Here is a 15,474-nt window from a genome sequence, read left to right on the forward strand (position 1 = left end):
TTCTACTGCATGTATTCAAATACAATATTTTCAAGTCCTGTATGCATCATTTTCTTTGATTTTGCCTCATGTTATATTTCAACTCATCCCACTGACTGCAATTTTGCCCTGGCATCTGCCTGTCCTTTCTCACAATCTCACTACATACTGCATTTAATTGTATCCCAACTGCCCCATCTTCAGGCCTATCACACCAGTTCCCATCTCCCTGCCAAATTAGTTAACACCCTCCCCAACAGGTCTAGCAACCTGCCTGCAAGGATATTGGTCCCCCTAGGGTTCAAGTGTAACCCGTCCCTTTTGTACAGGACGTATCTCCCCCAGAAGAGATCCCAATGATCCAGAAATCTGAAACACTGCCCCCTGCAACAGTTCCTCAGCCGTATATTCAGCTGTATCATCATCCTAATCCTCCCCTGACTAGCACGTGGCACTGAGGGTAATCCAGAGATTACTGCTTTTATGTTTTGTAACTCCAAAACATTAAACTAATTAAAAGGAAAACAGAGCCTGAAATGCGAGTGTAACTTAGTTTTCACTTTAAGCGAGGCACGCATGTATCACTTGGTAGAATCATGATTTATGCAATTCACGTATACTTACATATAACCATAACAGATTATATAAACAAAGAACGCTTAAACAAATAATACACTTACAAGATTACTGGAATACTAAATACACAGCAACTACCTTGGAGGTCCTGCTCCTCAGCCTCGTCCCAAGCTCCCTCTACTCATTGCGCAGTACTTTGTCCTCTTTTCTACCTGTCGTTGGTGCCAATGTGTATCACAACCTCTGGCTGCTCAATGCCCCTCTAGAGCAGGGGTTCCCAACCTTTTTTATCCCATGGGCCAATACCATTAAGCAAGCATCCATGGATCCCATGTTGGGAACCCCTGCTCTTGAGGATATTCTGCAGCCAGTCTGAGGCATCCTTGACCCAGCACCCTGGAAAGCAAGACAAGGTCCTGGTGTCTTTTTCGCAGCCACAGACTCTCCTGTCCGTCTCCTGAATCCTGAACTATCGAGTCTCCTATCAGGTCACACTACCCGACTCTACCTTTCCCTGCGGAGCCTCAGAGCTGAGCACAGTGCTACTGGCCCGGCGGCTGCTGCTATGCACTGATAGGTCATCCCTCTCAGCAGTATCCAAAGGGTAGACTTGTCGCTGAGGGAAATATCCCTGCACTGACTGCTTACTCCCTTTACTTCTCCTGATAGTGACAAACTACTATTGAACCCTGCCCTCTGGGTGTGACCACCTCAGTAAAACACTTACCTATGAAATTTTCAGCCTCCCAGATGATTTCAAGTACACTGAACTCCAGCTCGAGTTCCTTGACCTTGTCTGTCTGGAGCTGAAGTTGGGTGGACTTCCTGCAGATGTAGTCATCAGGGAAACTATTAGCTACCCTGAAATCCCACATCTTACAGGAGGAGCACTCCACTGTGATGACTCTGGTGCCAAACTGTATCAGCATTTGCCCCTCCCTTGGACTACATCGGTGACGTGGAGAGGGAGAACCCACTGCATGGGCAACAGCTGGTTCTTCAAATCTTCCTGTCCAGGCTTGCACCCTGGAGAGGACACAGTCCACTAGAGGTGTAAACCCCTGATCTGCTGGGATCGATGGCTGCCTATTACTCCACTCCTGAGTTACAATCCTGTCGACACTTGTTATACATTTGGCTCTGACTTCCTATTGCTTAAGTTCTACAGTCACCCAAATGACTCACCTCAACTAATTCCACAACCTTTGGACTCACTTTCAAAGACATTACAACTCGTTCTCAGGATTATTTGTTACTCATTTATCTACTATTATATTTTTCTTTTGTATTTGCACATTGGTTGTTCGTCAGTCTTTGTGTGCAGTTTTTCAATAATTTAATGGTGTTTCTTTGTATTTAATGTGAATGCCTGCAAGAAAATGAATCTCAGGGTAGTACGTGGTGACGTGTGTACTGTACTTTGATAATAAATTTACTTTGATCTTTGAATATATTCTACCTTGAGAGTAATTTTCCAGCAGGCATTTGTAAGAAAATAAATACAATAGAATTTAAGGAAAACTATATTATATATATATATATATATATACACATACACACACACACACCACACACACACACACATACATAACCAATGTACAAGATGGAGGAGCGGGTAGTGTTGAGGAAACATAGAGCCTGCAGAGAGACTTAGATAGTTTAGGGGAATGAGCAAAGAAGTGGCAAATGAAATACAATGTTGTAAAGTGTATGGTCATGCACTTTGGTGGAAGAAATAAATGGGCAGACTATTATTTAGATGGGGAGAGAATTCAAAATGCAGAGATGCACAGGGACTTGGGAGTCTTTGTGCAGGATACCCTAAAAGGTTAACCTCCAGGTTGAGTCGGTGGTGAAGAAGCCGAATGCAATGTTGGCATTCATTTCTAGAGATATAGAATATAAGAGCAGGGATGTGATGTTAAGGCTCTATAAGGCACTTGTGAGACCACACTTGGAGGAGTATTGTGTGCAGTTTTGACCTCCTTATTTTAGAAAGGATATACTGACATTGGAGAGGGTTCAGAGAAGATTCACAAGAATGATTCCAGGAATGAAAGGGTTACCGTATGAAAAATGTCTGGCAGCTCTTGGGCTGTATTCCCTGGAGTTCAGGAGAATGAGGGGGGATCTCACAGAAACGTTCCCAATGTTAAAAGGCCTGAACAGATTAGATATGGCAAAATTATTTCCCATGTTAGGAGATTCTAGGGCAAGAGGGCACAACTTCAGGATTGAAGGATGTCTATTTAGAACAGAAATGCAGAGAAATTACTTTAGTCAGAGGGTGGTAAATCTATGGAATTTGTTGCCACAAGTGGCTGTGGAGGCCAAGTCATTGGGTGTATTTAAGGCAGAGATAGATAGGTTCTTGAGTAGGCAGGGCATCAAAGGGTATGGAGAGAAGGCAGGGGAGTGGGGAGGACTGGAAGAATTGGATCAGCCCATGATTGAATGGCAGAGCAGACTTGATGGGCTGAACGGCCTACTTCTGCTCCTACATCTTATGGTCCTACAAAAGACAACAAATATGCTAATAAAAACCAAATAATGTTGAGAACATGAGTTGTAGAGGCCTTGAAAGTGAGTTTGTAGGTTGTGGAGTCAGTTCAGAGTTGGGGTGAGTGAAGTTATCCACGCTGGTTCAGGAGCCTGATGGTTGAAGGGTAATAACTATTCCTGAACGTGGTAGTGTGGGACCCAAAGGCTCCTGTACCTTTTCCTGATGGCAGCAGTGATAAGAGAGCAAGGCCTAGATGTTTTGGCCCTTATCCATCTGAATCTTTCCTAAAGAGAGCAAAAGTAATGAGACAGTGTTCATGGGTTCATTGTCCATTCAGAAATCTGTAGGCAGAGGGGACAAAGCTTTCCCTAAAATGTTGAGTGTGTGTCTTCAGGCTCCTGTACCTCCTCCCTGATGGTAGCAATGAGCAGAGAGCATGTCCTGGGTGGTGGAGGTCCTTAATGACAGACGCCTCCTTTTTGAGGCATCACCTTTTGAAGATCTCTTCAATAGTATGGACGTTAGTGCCCACGATGGAGCAGGCGACCACTCTCTGGATGAAAAATTTGCCCCTCAGGTTCCTATTCAAACTCTCCCCTATGCCCTGTGCCTTGATTCCCCAATCCTGGGAGAAAATCTGTTAGCATTCACCCTCTCTAATGCCCTTTTATTATTCAAAACATCTCTAGGTCACCCCTCATTCTCCTAGTACCAGTCAAACAAGTCCCAAACTACTTGACCTATCTCCGTAATTCCTTCAACTCTGTCAGCATTCTTATAAACCTTGTTCTAGTTTGTTCCCATCTAAATCTCTCACGATTGAATTGTTCTGTTCTTTACAATACTTAATTTATGCACTTTACTTTGTTTATTTATGCGTAATTCATCTGTACATTTTATCCTTACTTTCATAAGTTATTGTGTGTTATGTGTACCACTGTGCTGGTTTGGAGAATGTCTCGTTTGACATAATACGTGTGTGTGTATTTTTTTAATATATAAAATATTGTATATAGTTAAATGACAATAAACTTGGCTTGACTAACAACGTCATATTGCTCATCTCTCTTTGACTCCAGTAAGAGTTGCAAGAAATTTAAACTCAAGCGCCACATTAATTAAATTCTGAGGAAGCTCTACATTAATTAAATTCTGAGGCGGCTCTGGACACAAAACTTACCTTCCTGTCCCTCGCTTTCATTCCTTGCGTTCTTTGGTCTAGTGAATAATTTAATTTCTTCGCTACCGCTGTTAATTTGGTCTCAAGCTCTTTCAGCACACTGCTCTGCCGTTTATTACTTAATTCCTTTAGTCTTCTACTTAAAAGTAGGCTGAAAAATGAAAATAAAAGTGACAGGATGCGTAGGGAAAGCAGCTCAACTTAGGAACATGTCACTAGAACTTTTGCACTTTCCCTGCCTGACTTGCACAAGTAGGCAAAGATGTACCAAAGGCATCTCCACTTAGTGGCCACTTTATCAGGTACACCTGGTCATTATTCAAAAATATCTAATCAGCCAATCACGTGGCAGCAACTCGCAGCATAAAAGCACACAGACACGATCAAGAGGTTCAGCTGTTCAGACCAAACATCAGAACAGGAAGAAATGTGACCTAAGTGACTTTGACTGTGGAATGAAGCCAGACCAGGGCGGGGTTTGAATATCTCAGTCTGCTTATCTCCTGGGATTTTCACGGCCATTCCCTAGCACTTACAAAGAGTGCTGAAAAAGCCAAAAACAATAAATGCAATGAGCATCAGTTCTGTGGGCGCAAATGCCTCATTAATGAGCGGTCAGAGAAGACTGGCCATGCCGAACACAGAGGTGTTGTGCAAAAGACAGGCTCAGACCTTCCTGCTGTTTCTACCAAGGCATCTCTCTCTGGAGATCCAGCCTGTAACAAAATCTCTGGACCAGGAACAGACAAAGAGCCCTAAGTGACTAGTATGTACCAACAGGTTCTAGGACAGGTTTTATACCGCGGTTACAATGGTTCTAATTGGGTTTCATTCACGCAACACACATACACGTGGACACACACAAAACTGCGGAGAGTTGTGGACACAGCTCGGCACATCAGAAACCAGCACTCGCCACCGCCCCACCCTCCCAGGATTCTGTCTAAACTTGTCTCTGCCTCAGTAAGCAGCCTACATAATCAATGACCCCATACATCCTCTTCTCCTCCCCTTCCATCAGGCAGAAGTTAAGAAAGCCTGAAAGTGCATAACACCAGGCTCAAGGACAGCTTCTACCCCATTGCTGCAAGACTATTGAACGGTTCCCCGAGTACAATAAGATGGACGCTTGACCTCACAATCCACCTTGTCATGGCCTTGCAGCTTATTGCCTGCCTGCACTGCACTCTCTCTATTTGTGTAACACTTTATTCGGCATTCTGTTATTGTTTTCCTTTGTACGACCTCAATGTACTGATGTGATGAAATGATCTGTATGAATGGCATGTAAAACAAAGTTTTTCACTGTACCTCAGTACACCTGACCATAATAAACTAATTTAACAACTACCCCACAATAGAGAATTACGCCACTCTTTCTAAGAGCGAGAAAGTACTGGGAAACAGTTCATGCAAAAAATTCTATGGAAAGAATGCTCCGAGCCAAGATCCTTTATCAGGACTTCCATCTGCCTGAAGGATGGAGCGTTTATTCTCCTCCAGAGATCCTGCCCCATGTGCTGATCCAGCATTCTGTGTGTACTGTTCAACATTTCCAGCAGCTGCAGAATCTTTTGTGCTTACGCAAAAAAATTCTGCTCCTTGTACAATCCCTTCCTATTTCATAACCTCTTGCTCAACTCTAAACGTAACCACGGAAACAGCCCCTTGTCCATGCCGACCAATATGACTACCTGAGCTGGTCTCATTTGCCTGAATTTGGCACGCCCCGTACCCTGGAGAGTATTCTAACTGGCTGCACCACCGTCTGGCATGGAGGGGCCACTGCACAGGATCAGAAAAAAGCTGCAGACAATTGTAAAATCAGCCAACTCCATCACCCAGGCCATGCCCTTTTCTGAAGGTGGTGGTACAGGACCCTGAGATACACACACAACGTTTAAGGAGCAGCTCCTTCCCTCTGCCATCAGACTTCTGAACGGACAGTGAACCCATGTACCTCACAATTTTTTGCTCTTCTTGCACTACTAATTTAATTTATATTTCTTATTGCAATTCATAGTTTTTAAAATTATGTACTGCAACGTACTGCTGCCACAAAACAACAAACTTCACGACATATGCCAGTGATATTAAACCTGATTCTGATACATACCCCTCAAGGCCTTTCCTGCCAATGTCCCTGTCCATATGTCTATTAAACCTTATAATTTCCCCCTTCTTCTGGCAGCTTGCTCCACATACCCACCAACCGGTGTAGAAAAGGTTTCTCCTCAGCTCCCTTTTAAATATTTTCCCTCTCTCCCATGGCCACTAGTTTTTGACTCTTAGCCTGTGAAAACAACGGACCATTCTACTCTCTTCACATTTTCCTGCACTTCTAGAAGGTCACCACTCCTACATTCAGGGGAAAACCACCCAAACCTACTGAGTGTCTCCTTCTAACTCAAGTCCTCCCGTGAATCCTTCCTGCGCTCTTTTCATCCTACTGACGTCCTTCCTACAGTTGGGTGACCAGAATGGTGCTAAGTATCCCAAGTACAAGTTTTATTAAACTACTTCCGAAAGTTAGCAAAACCACACCAGCTGTTAGTTTGAATACCACTGGAATACTTTGGGAAGTGAGCCTAGCGATCTGTGGTGAAGCCAAGTACAGTCTCCAGCTGACAAAGCCACGAGCTCCGGAATTTCTACCTGAAACCAACCCTCCTTTTAAAAAGCTCCTTAAAACCTACTTTGATGCCCAAATGTTTGACATCTGTCTTAGAATCCTGTGGTTCAGCACTGACTACATCCTTCGGGAAACACCTGGGAATATTTTTGCCAGTTTAAAGGTGCTAGTTGCTGTGCATTGCTCAAAATCTAAATGGAACTTTGGATACAGCTGCGTATTGCTCTATTACTAAACCAGTGGAGAAGGTTAATGACCCGGAGGACATGGGTTCAAATCCCACCACTGGAGAACTTGAGACCAAACTCAGTCATCAAGGCTGGATAATACCTGGTGTCTGTTTAGACGACAATGAAACAAGTGGAGATTATGGAAACAAAAATTCTAATGGACAGATTAATCTACTTTTGGCAAAAAGGAATAATCAAAGATAGTCAGCGTGGCTCTGTTAGGGGAAGACCTCGTTTGATCATTTTGATGGAATGTGTCGAAGTGCATCGACGAGGGAGGTGCAGTTAATGGAATGTACATGGATTTCATTAAGACGAAATTCAGTACGATTCCAGTCCAGTTGAGGGGTCTCGATCCTGAACATTAACAGTTCAGGTCCCTCCCCAGATAACACCACAAGACAGGAGCAGGGTTAAGCCAAGTCATTGGGTATATTTAAAGTGGAGGTTGACAGGTTCTTGATCCGTCAGGGTCTCAAAGATTTTGGGGAGAAGGCAGGAGAATGGGGTTGAACATGATGGAATAGTGGAGCAGACTTGATGGGCTGAATGTTCTAATTCTGCTCCTATGATTTTGTTAGTGGGTGGAATGGGCATTTAATGATACTGATGTTTTCACAGCCTCTCTCACTGAAAACAGTGTTTTATTTAATTAGTGAGATTTGAAACCTCAGCTCCCATGGTGGGGTTTGCACTCTCCTCTGGCTCCTTCACCCAGGCTTTGGATACGTAACAACTGGTCTGGCAATTGTGTTGTGCCTCAGCTTTCACCGCAGAAACAAGTGTACTTACTTAATGGAGCAGAACAGATTGTCTCCCATTTGGACCAATGAGCAGCCTTTCTTAGCTTCGCTGGCAGCCACGAACACCGGCAGCTCATCTGGAGTGTCCCTGCAGTGGATACAACACACCAGAGTATGAAGTCTGTCCACTTCTTTGGCTCATGTCTTCTTTGTGCTACTATCATCAGAGAGGAGTTCTCTGGTTTCCTCCCACATCCCAAGGATGGATGGGTTAGTAAGCACGGAATGAATTGCCATGTGGTAGTGGAGGTGGATTCATTAGGGACATTTAAGAGACTCTTGGAATAGAGGGACATCCATTTAGAACAGAGATGAGGAGGAGTTTCTTTAGCCAGAGTAGTGAATCTGTGGAAGTCATTGCAACAGATGGCTGTGGAGGCCAAGTCATTGGGTACATTTAAAGCAGAGCTTGTTAGGTTTTTGATGAGTCAGGGTGCTAGAGTTTACAGGGATAAGAAAGAAGAATGGGGTTGAGAGGGATAATGAATCAGCTATGATAGAGTGGTGGAGCAGAATTGATGGGCTGAATCACCTAATTCTGTTTCTGTGTCTTATTGTCTTAGCTCTCCATCTTCATTCATCCATGTGCCTAGAGTTAAAAATACACGTGGACTAAGATGTTAACTGTCCTGTGCTATCACCAGTGGGATCATCGGTTGATCTGCCACCTGTCTTCAGGAGTTTCGGCCCGCTTATGATCAAGACTCCCTCGAGGTGGTGGGCCAGCAGTGCTAAAGCACCATCTCCCACTGGTGAGCTTAAAAACTTGGCATCTGCCTCTATGAGGGTTGTTGGTCACTTCCATCCAACAGATAGTCTAATCTTCAGGTGTCTATGCAACTACTGAAGGGTTTGCAAGATATGTATACACTGTCTGACTATCTGCCCCTCTGGACATACTTGGTCCACACCCATGCTGACCCTTTCTCTGCTGCCTCAGCTACAGCCCTGCTGGTTGACTTGATCTCTCTTCTAGTGAAGCCAAGGTCATGCAGCCACTTCTGGAAAGTGAATGCAATAAACCCATGGCAGCCTACTTCGAATGGATAGCATGAGACCTTCCACCCTCTGTCTCTGCACTCTGATCTTAATTCTGCATACTTGGTTAACTTGCGCTTGGTTAACTTGAGTCATAGAAAAGAACAGCACAGAAACAGGCCCTTCGGCCCATCTAGTCCATGCCAACCCATTTAAACAGCCTACACCCATCGACCTGCAGCAGGACCATAGCCTCCCACACACCTATTATACATGTGAATATCCAAACTTCTCTGTGGGAGGGAAGGGCTAGGTTGATCTTTGAGTAGGTCAGCACAACATCGCAGGACGAAGGGCTGTACTGTTCCATGTTCTGTGATTAGTGTGAAAGCGTGGCTGATGATTAGCAGACTCAGTGGGCCAAAGGGCAAGTTATACATGCTCAATCGCTCTATGACTACAAAATGGGTCACCATCACTGTCAGGCAGAGGATACCAAAGGCTGAAAGCAGGTACCACCAGGCACAAGGACAGCTTCAATCCCACCAGTAGCAGACTACTCAGCGGTCTCTCAGTACCTGATGGATTCTTGACCTCACAACCTACCTTGTTACGGCCTTACAGCTTGTTGTCTGCCAGCACTACATGTCCTCTGTAACTGTAACACTTTATTCAATGTTATCCTTATTCTTTTCTATCGCACTACTTCAGGGCAAAGTGATCTGAATGGATGGCATGTAAAACAGGTTTTTACTGTACCCCAGTATATGTAACACCTTTCACTGTATGTTCCGGTTCCTGTGACAAATAAAGGTAATCTTTATCATTTTCATCTTTATGAACCCATGAATATACACAACACGAGGAAATCTGCAGATGCTGGAAATTCAAGCAACAAACACCAAGGTTGCTGGTGAACGCAGCAGGCCAGGCAGCATCTCTAGGAAGAGGTACAGTCGACGTTTCAGGCCGAGACCCTTCGTCAGGACTAACTGAAGGAAGAGTGAGTAAGGGATTTGAAAGTTGGAGGGGGAGGGGGAGATCCAAATGATAGGAGAAGGCAGGAGGGGGAGGGATGGAGCCAAGAGCTGGACTGGTGATTGGCAAAAGGGGATACGAGAGGATCATGGGACAGGAGGTCGGGGAAGAAAGACAAGGGAGGGGAACCCAGAAGATGGACAAGGGGTATAGTCAGAGGGACAGAGGGAGAAAAAGGAGAGAGAGAAAAAGAATGTGTGTATAAAAATAAGTAACAGATGGGGTACGAGGGGGAGGTGGGGCATTAGCGGAAGTTAGAGAAGTCGATGTTCATGCCATCAGGTTGGAGGGTACCCAGACGGAATATAAGGTGTTGTTCCTCCAACCTGAGTGTGACTTCATCTTTACAGTAGAGGAGGCTGTGGATAGACATGTCAGAATGGGAATGGGATGTGGAATTAAAATGTGTGGCCATTGGGAGATCCTGCTTTCTCTGGCGGACACAGCGTAGATGTTCAGCAAAGCGGTCTCCCAGTCTGCGTCGGGTCTCGCCAATATATAAAAGGCCACATCGGGAGCACCGGATGCAGTATATCACCCCAGCCGACTCACAATATACACATCATTCATCTTTTGTGCTTTTTTTTAAACTCATAAAAAACATACGTACTGTATTTATTTATTATAGAGATACAGCACACGATAACAGGCCCTTCTGGCCCAAAGAACCTGCTTCGCTCAATTACACCCACGCGGCTAATCACACCACTGACATGCACATCATTGGATTGTGGGAGAAAACCAACAGGTCACTGGGAGAATATACAAACTCCTCAGAGACAGTGGCGGGAATTGAACCCAGGCTTCGGCACTGGAAAGCGCAACGCTAACTGCTACACTACCATACCGCCCAAATATGGTAATAATAAACTACCATGTGATCACGAGCACACTCTGTTTTCCGCTTCTTTATCCCAATTTTGCATTTATTTAGCAACCATGTGGGTCTATATTTGAGACCTGATCACACCTGTGAATGTAACACTATTTCCCAACCACCAAAGGCCTCCCTGGACAAAACCTCTGGCCCTGCTACCTGAAATAACCAAGGTGATACTGCCTTCCAGTGTCTCCAGCGATGACAGTCTGAAATTCCGGCGGGTCGTAGAAATACCTCCAATGCAACAAGTAATTCGGCTCTGGGTTAGTTGTAACTTTGTGCTTTCCTGCCAGAATATCGTAAGGCCCAACAAGCTGCAGTCCAAGACTTGAAGACAGTGCCTCTAGTGGAAGAAATAAAAGTAAACGCAAGCACCAATTCTGGGTGGAGATCTAGAATGAACCCATATCTGCTCTACTTTATTAGTCTTCCAAAGCAATCTGTTGACAAACTTCATCTCATTCAGAACACCTCTGCCACACTTTTAACTAAAACCAAGATGAGGAGCACATCACTCATGTACTAACTACATTGCACTGGCTTCCTGCATATTTTAGAATTGATTTTAAAGTTCTCGTACTTATTTTCAAGCTTTCAATGATCTGAGACCAGAGTACATCACAGTATAGTTTTTGTTTTATAACCCTGCTCGAGCTCTCATAGTCATACTTTATTGATCCTGGGGGAAATTGGTTTTCTTTACAGTTGCACCATAAATAATAACTAACAATAGAATAGTAATAGAAAATAGTAATAAATAGTTAAATAGTAATATGTAAATTATGCCAGTAAATTATGAAATAAGTCCAGGACCAGCCTATTGGCTCAGGGTGTCTGACCCTCCAAGGGAGGAGTTGTAAAGTTTGATGGCCACAGGCAGGAATGACTTCCTATGATGCTCTGTGTTGCATCTTGGTGGAATGAGTCTCTGGCTGAATGTACTCCTGTGCCCACCCAGTACATTATGTAGTGGATGGGAGACATTGACCAAGATGGCATGCAACTTGGACAGCATCCTCTTTTCAGACACCACCGTCAGAGAGTCCACTTCCATCCCCACAACATCACTGGCCTTACGAATGAGTTTGTTGATTCTGTTGGTGTCTGCTACCCTCCGCCTGCTGCCCCAGCACACAACAGCAAACATGATAGCACTGGCCACCACAGACTCATAGAACATCCTCAGCATCGTCCGGCAGATGTTAAAGGACCTCAGTCTCCTCAGGTCTTCTTTGGCCGGACTCTTAAATTTAAACAATCTTCTTCAAAAGACAATTGGCTGATCAGCTATTTTGAACTATGCTCCTAAACTGTGGAACTCAGTACATAAAACTTTCAGGGATGCAGGTACAGTTGACACTTGTAAACATAAGTTCAAAACCCATTTATTTAACACTGCTTTTAACTAACATCTTTTAGTCTTTTATTTTCAATGTTATTGTTTTTTGATTTTAGCACTTTATCCCGTTGAACTACATTTGATAAGTTCTCTATAAATAAGTTATTATTATTATTATTATTTTGTCACCTGAGGTTTGTAGAAGGATGTCCTCACAGGGATGCACAAAAATCTCACCATGTTGCCCCTCTGTCAACAGGATGATCTCTAGGGATGAGGGATGGGTGGGGCATAAGGAAATGGGGACTTACCACACGGATTCCCTGGATTCAGCTCCTCGCAGAACTGCCAGAAGTGGTAGAAGTCCTCAGGCATCGGCAGCTTGTAGAGACTCTGAAGCTCCTGCCGCACTTCTTCAAGGACGTCAGAGTTCTCTCCTCTGTTCTTCTTCCCGCCATCCACCGGGTTCTTCGTCTGGGTTGGGGGGCGTGAGTGCAGGGAATAGAATGAGAAAAAGCATGGAGGTGCTTGGACACAATTGACAGCAGAGAATGACTCCCCAATAGATCCAAACCCAGGGTCCGTTAATTGTCCCAACCCTCCAAAACCCGGATCTGTTGTTCATATTCCCTCACAGTGCGGAAGGCTAATCAATGGACTCCCGACATGATAATCTATCTCGGTGTAGCCTTTGTTTCTTATAGTCTACCTGCACCACACTGCCTCTGTAACAGTACATTCAGCATTCTGTTACTGTTCTCCCTGATACTACCTCAATGCATTGTTGCAATGACTTGCTTAGCTATGAACGGTCTGAAAGACAAATTTTTCCATTGTATCTTGGTATACATGTCAATAATGAAACAATTAATCAACTTATTGTCACATACACCTGCAATTAAATTACTTGTTCATGTGAAACTCACACAGTGAACAGCGCTTTCCTCTGGGCATGTGGGTTTTGTCCAGGTGCTCCGGTTTCCGCCCACAGTCCAAAGACATACAGGTTAGAAGGTTAATTGGTCATTGTAAACTGTCCTGTGATTAGGCTGGGGTTAAATAAGTGGGTTGCTGGGCAGTGTTGGGCTGGAAGGGCCATTCCACTGTATCTCCAAATAATTAACAATAAATACAGTGGCAAGCGTAAAACAACAGTGGTGCAAAAATCGTAGTGTGAAAAGAAATGCTGAAGTGACAGTAACGGAATAATGGAGAGTTCAAAGTAAACTTCATTATCAAACACAACCCTGAGGTAGAGTTAGGTTTCAGAGAACATGACAGCACCACAGAGGAAGAGGCTCAGTGAATCCATGCTGACCCTCAGAGAAATCCCATAAATCCCAATCCATCCTCTTCCCTCCCAACCCCCAAGTCATGTGATGGAAACCCTGTCCAGCAGAGGCTCCTCACTTCCTTCCAGTCCATCGCCACAGTGCTTTACTTCAGGAAAGCTGAAGGTGACTGACTGGATAACCAGGGGCAGAAAGCAGGCAGTTGGTGGAAATTAAGAGATTTTTAAATAGACATTTGAACAGGAAGGGATTGGAGGGATCTGGATGAGGGATAGGTTCTTGATTAGGCAGGGCATCGGAGGTTTTTTGGGGAGAAGGAAGGTGATTGGGGTTGAGAGGAATAATAAATCAGCTATGATCAAGTGGCAGAGCAGGCTCATAGAAACATAGAAATTCGGCCCTTCGAGCCTGTACTGCCATTCAGTATGATCATGGCTGATCATCCAACTCAGATCCCTGTACCTGCCTTCTCTCCATACCCCCTGATCCCTTTAGCCACAAGGGCCATATCTAACTCCCTCTTAAATATAGCTAATGAACAGACCTCAGCTGTTTCCTGTGGCAGAGAATTCCACAGATTCACCACTGTGTGAAGAAGTTTTTCCTCATCTCGGTCCTAAAAGGCTTCCCCTTTATCCTTAAACTAAAATCCTTAAGCTTAAACTCAACAGGGTGAATGTCCCACTTCTGCTCCCATGTCTTAGGTTACACAGGAGGGCATTTAGTTGTCTTATGACACATAAGGAATCATTTAGTACAAACTGACATCAACAATACACAACATCATGGCTCAAATGGCCCGTCCAGACCTGTACTGTTCTGTGCTTTACCTAGTGACAAAGATGCCTGCCACGCTGGCCATTCCCTTTCCCCCGTCATTCCCATCAGCCCGAAAGCCTGGACGTCCAGACTTAAAGAACCGGCTTCGGTCAGAATCCTGAACCAGTTCCTTCTCCCATCCCCTTCCCTTGGTGCAGCCATGTTCACAGACCCCAAATTCTACCTCTTCCGTTACTGTCCCTCCAGCGCTTTTTTCACTATGTTTTGCACTCTGTTGTATTTATCATCACCACGCACACTGTTTACACCGTGAGTTTCAGGCAAGCAAAGAAATTCATTGTACCCCGGTGTATATGATAATAAACTATTTTAAGTCTTGATGCAAACTTCATTTTGATCTTCCTGACGTGCTGAATGTTTCCAGTTTTTACTGTAGATTTCCAAAATAGACGGATGGCCAGCAATGATGTTAAACAAAACAACTGTTAATAATTAACGGTTGTTTTTTTCACGCAATTTGCCCTAAGCCTGTGCACAATGCATTGTATTTATCAACCACCTCGCTCGGAGAACGGAGAACCCGAAACGGACCAGACAAAGCCCTACCCAGGAGCTGCAACCAGTATGTCCCGGGACACACTGTAGCAATAAACAATCTCAATCCTGGCTACAATGTAACCCCGATTCCCCCATTCGCTCCCGGTACCTCCGAGCTCCTGCTGCCCGCTTTCCGTTTCCCGCGCCCCGCCATTACAACCGCGCTGTAAATAATGGAGGAGGGGTGCAGGCTGATCCCGCCGCAGGGACAAGCCAGCCGGTTCCCTCCGTCACGGGGATAAATCAGTCAGCTCCTGCCATCTCCCTCCACCGCGGGACCAAATCAGCCTATCAGCCAGCTCCGTCACAGGGACAAATCAGGCAGCCCCCCTCATCCGTGGGACCAAATCAGCCTATCAGCCAGCTCCATCACAGGGACAAATCAGCCTATCAGCCAGCTCCGTCACAGGGACAAATCAGCCTATCAGCCAGCTCCGTCACAGGGACAAATCAGCCTATCAGCCAGCTCCGTCACAGGGACAAATCAGCCTATCAGCCAGCTCCGTCACAGGGACAAAACAGGCAGCTCCCATCATCACGGGACCACGTTAGCCAGTCAGCCAGCTCCGTCATTGTTGTCCCTCCGCCAAGGGACCAAACCAGCCAGTCAGTTCCCTCGGCCTTGAGGCCATCAGCCAATCAGCTCCCTCCAATCAATCGTTTCCTT

General features: G+C 44.9%; 1 protein-coding gene across 1 annotated transcript in view; it reads right to left on the reverse strand.

Moving 5' to 3' along the window:
* hpf1 (histone PARylation factor 1) overlaps window positions 1–15,133 on the reverse strand; it is a 28,022-nt gene extending 12,889 nt beyond the window's left edge. The window contains exons 1-5 of the mRNA XM_072257646.1: window positions 14,917–15,133; window positions 12,450–12,612; window positions 10,956–11,142; window positions 7,893–7,991; window positions 4,239–4,389 (exon numbers count right to left, since the gene is read on the reverse strand). Of these exons, the coding sequence (XP_072113747.1) occupies window positions 4,239–4,389; window positions 7,893–7,991; window positions 10,956–11,142; window positions 12,450–12,612; window positions 14,917–14,961 (645 nt within the window). The 5' untranslated portion in view covers window positions 14,962–15,133. The remainder of the gene's footprint in view (window positions 1–4,238; window positions 4,390–7,892; window positions 7,992–10,955; window positions 11,143–12,449; window positions 12,613–14,916) is intronic.
* Window positions 15,134–15,474: the final 341 nt, after the last annotated feature.

Source organism: Mobula birostris, chromosome 5, assembly GCF_030028105.1.
Source record: "Mobula birostris isolate sMobBir1 chromosome 5, sMobBir1.hap1, whole genome shotgun sequence".
In the NCBI taxonomy this organism is placed as follows: domain Eukaryota; kingdom Metazoa; phylum Chordata; class Chondrichthyes; order Myliobatiformes; family Myliobatidae; genus Mobula; species Mobula birostris.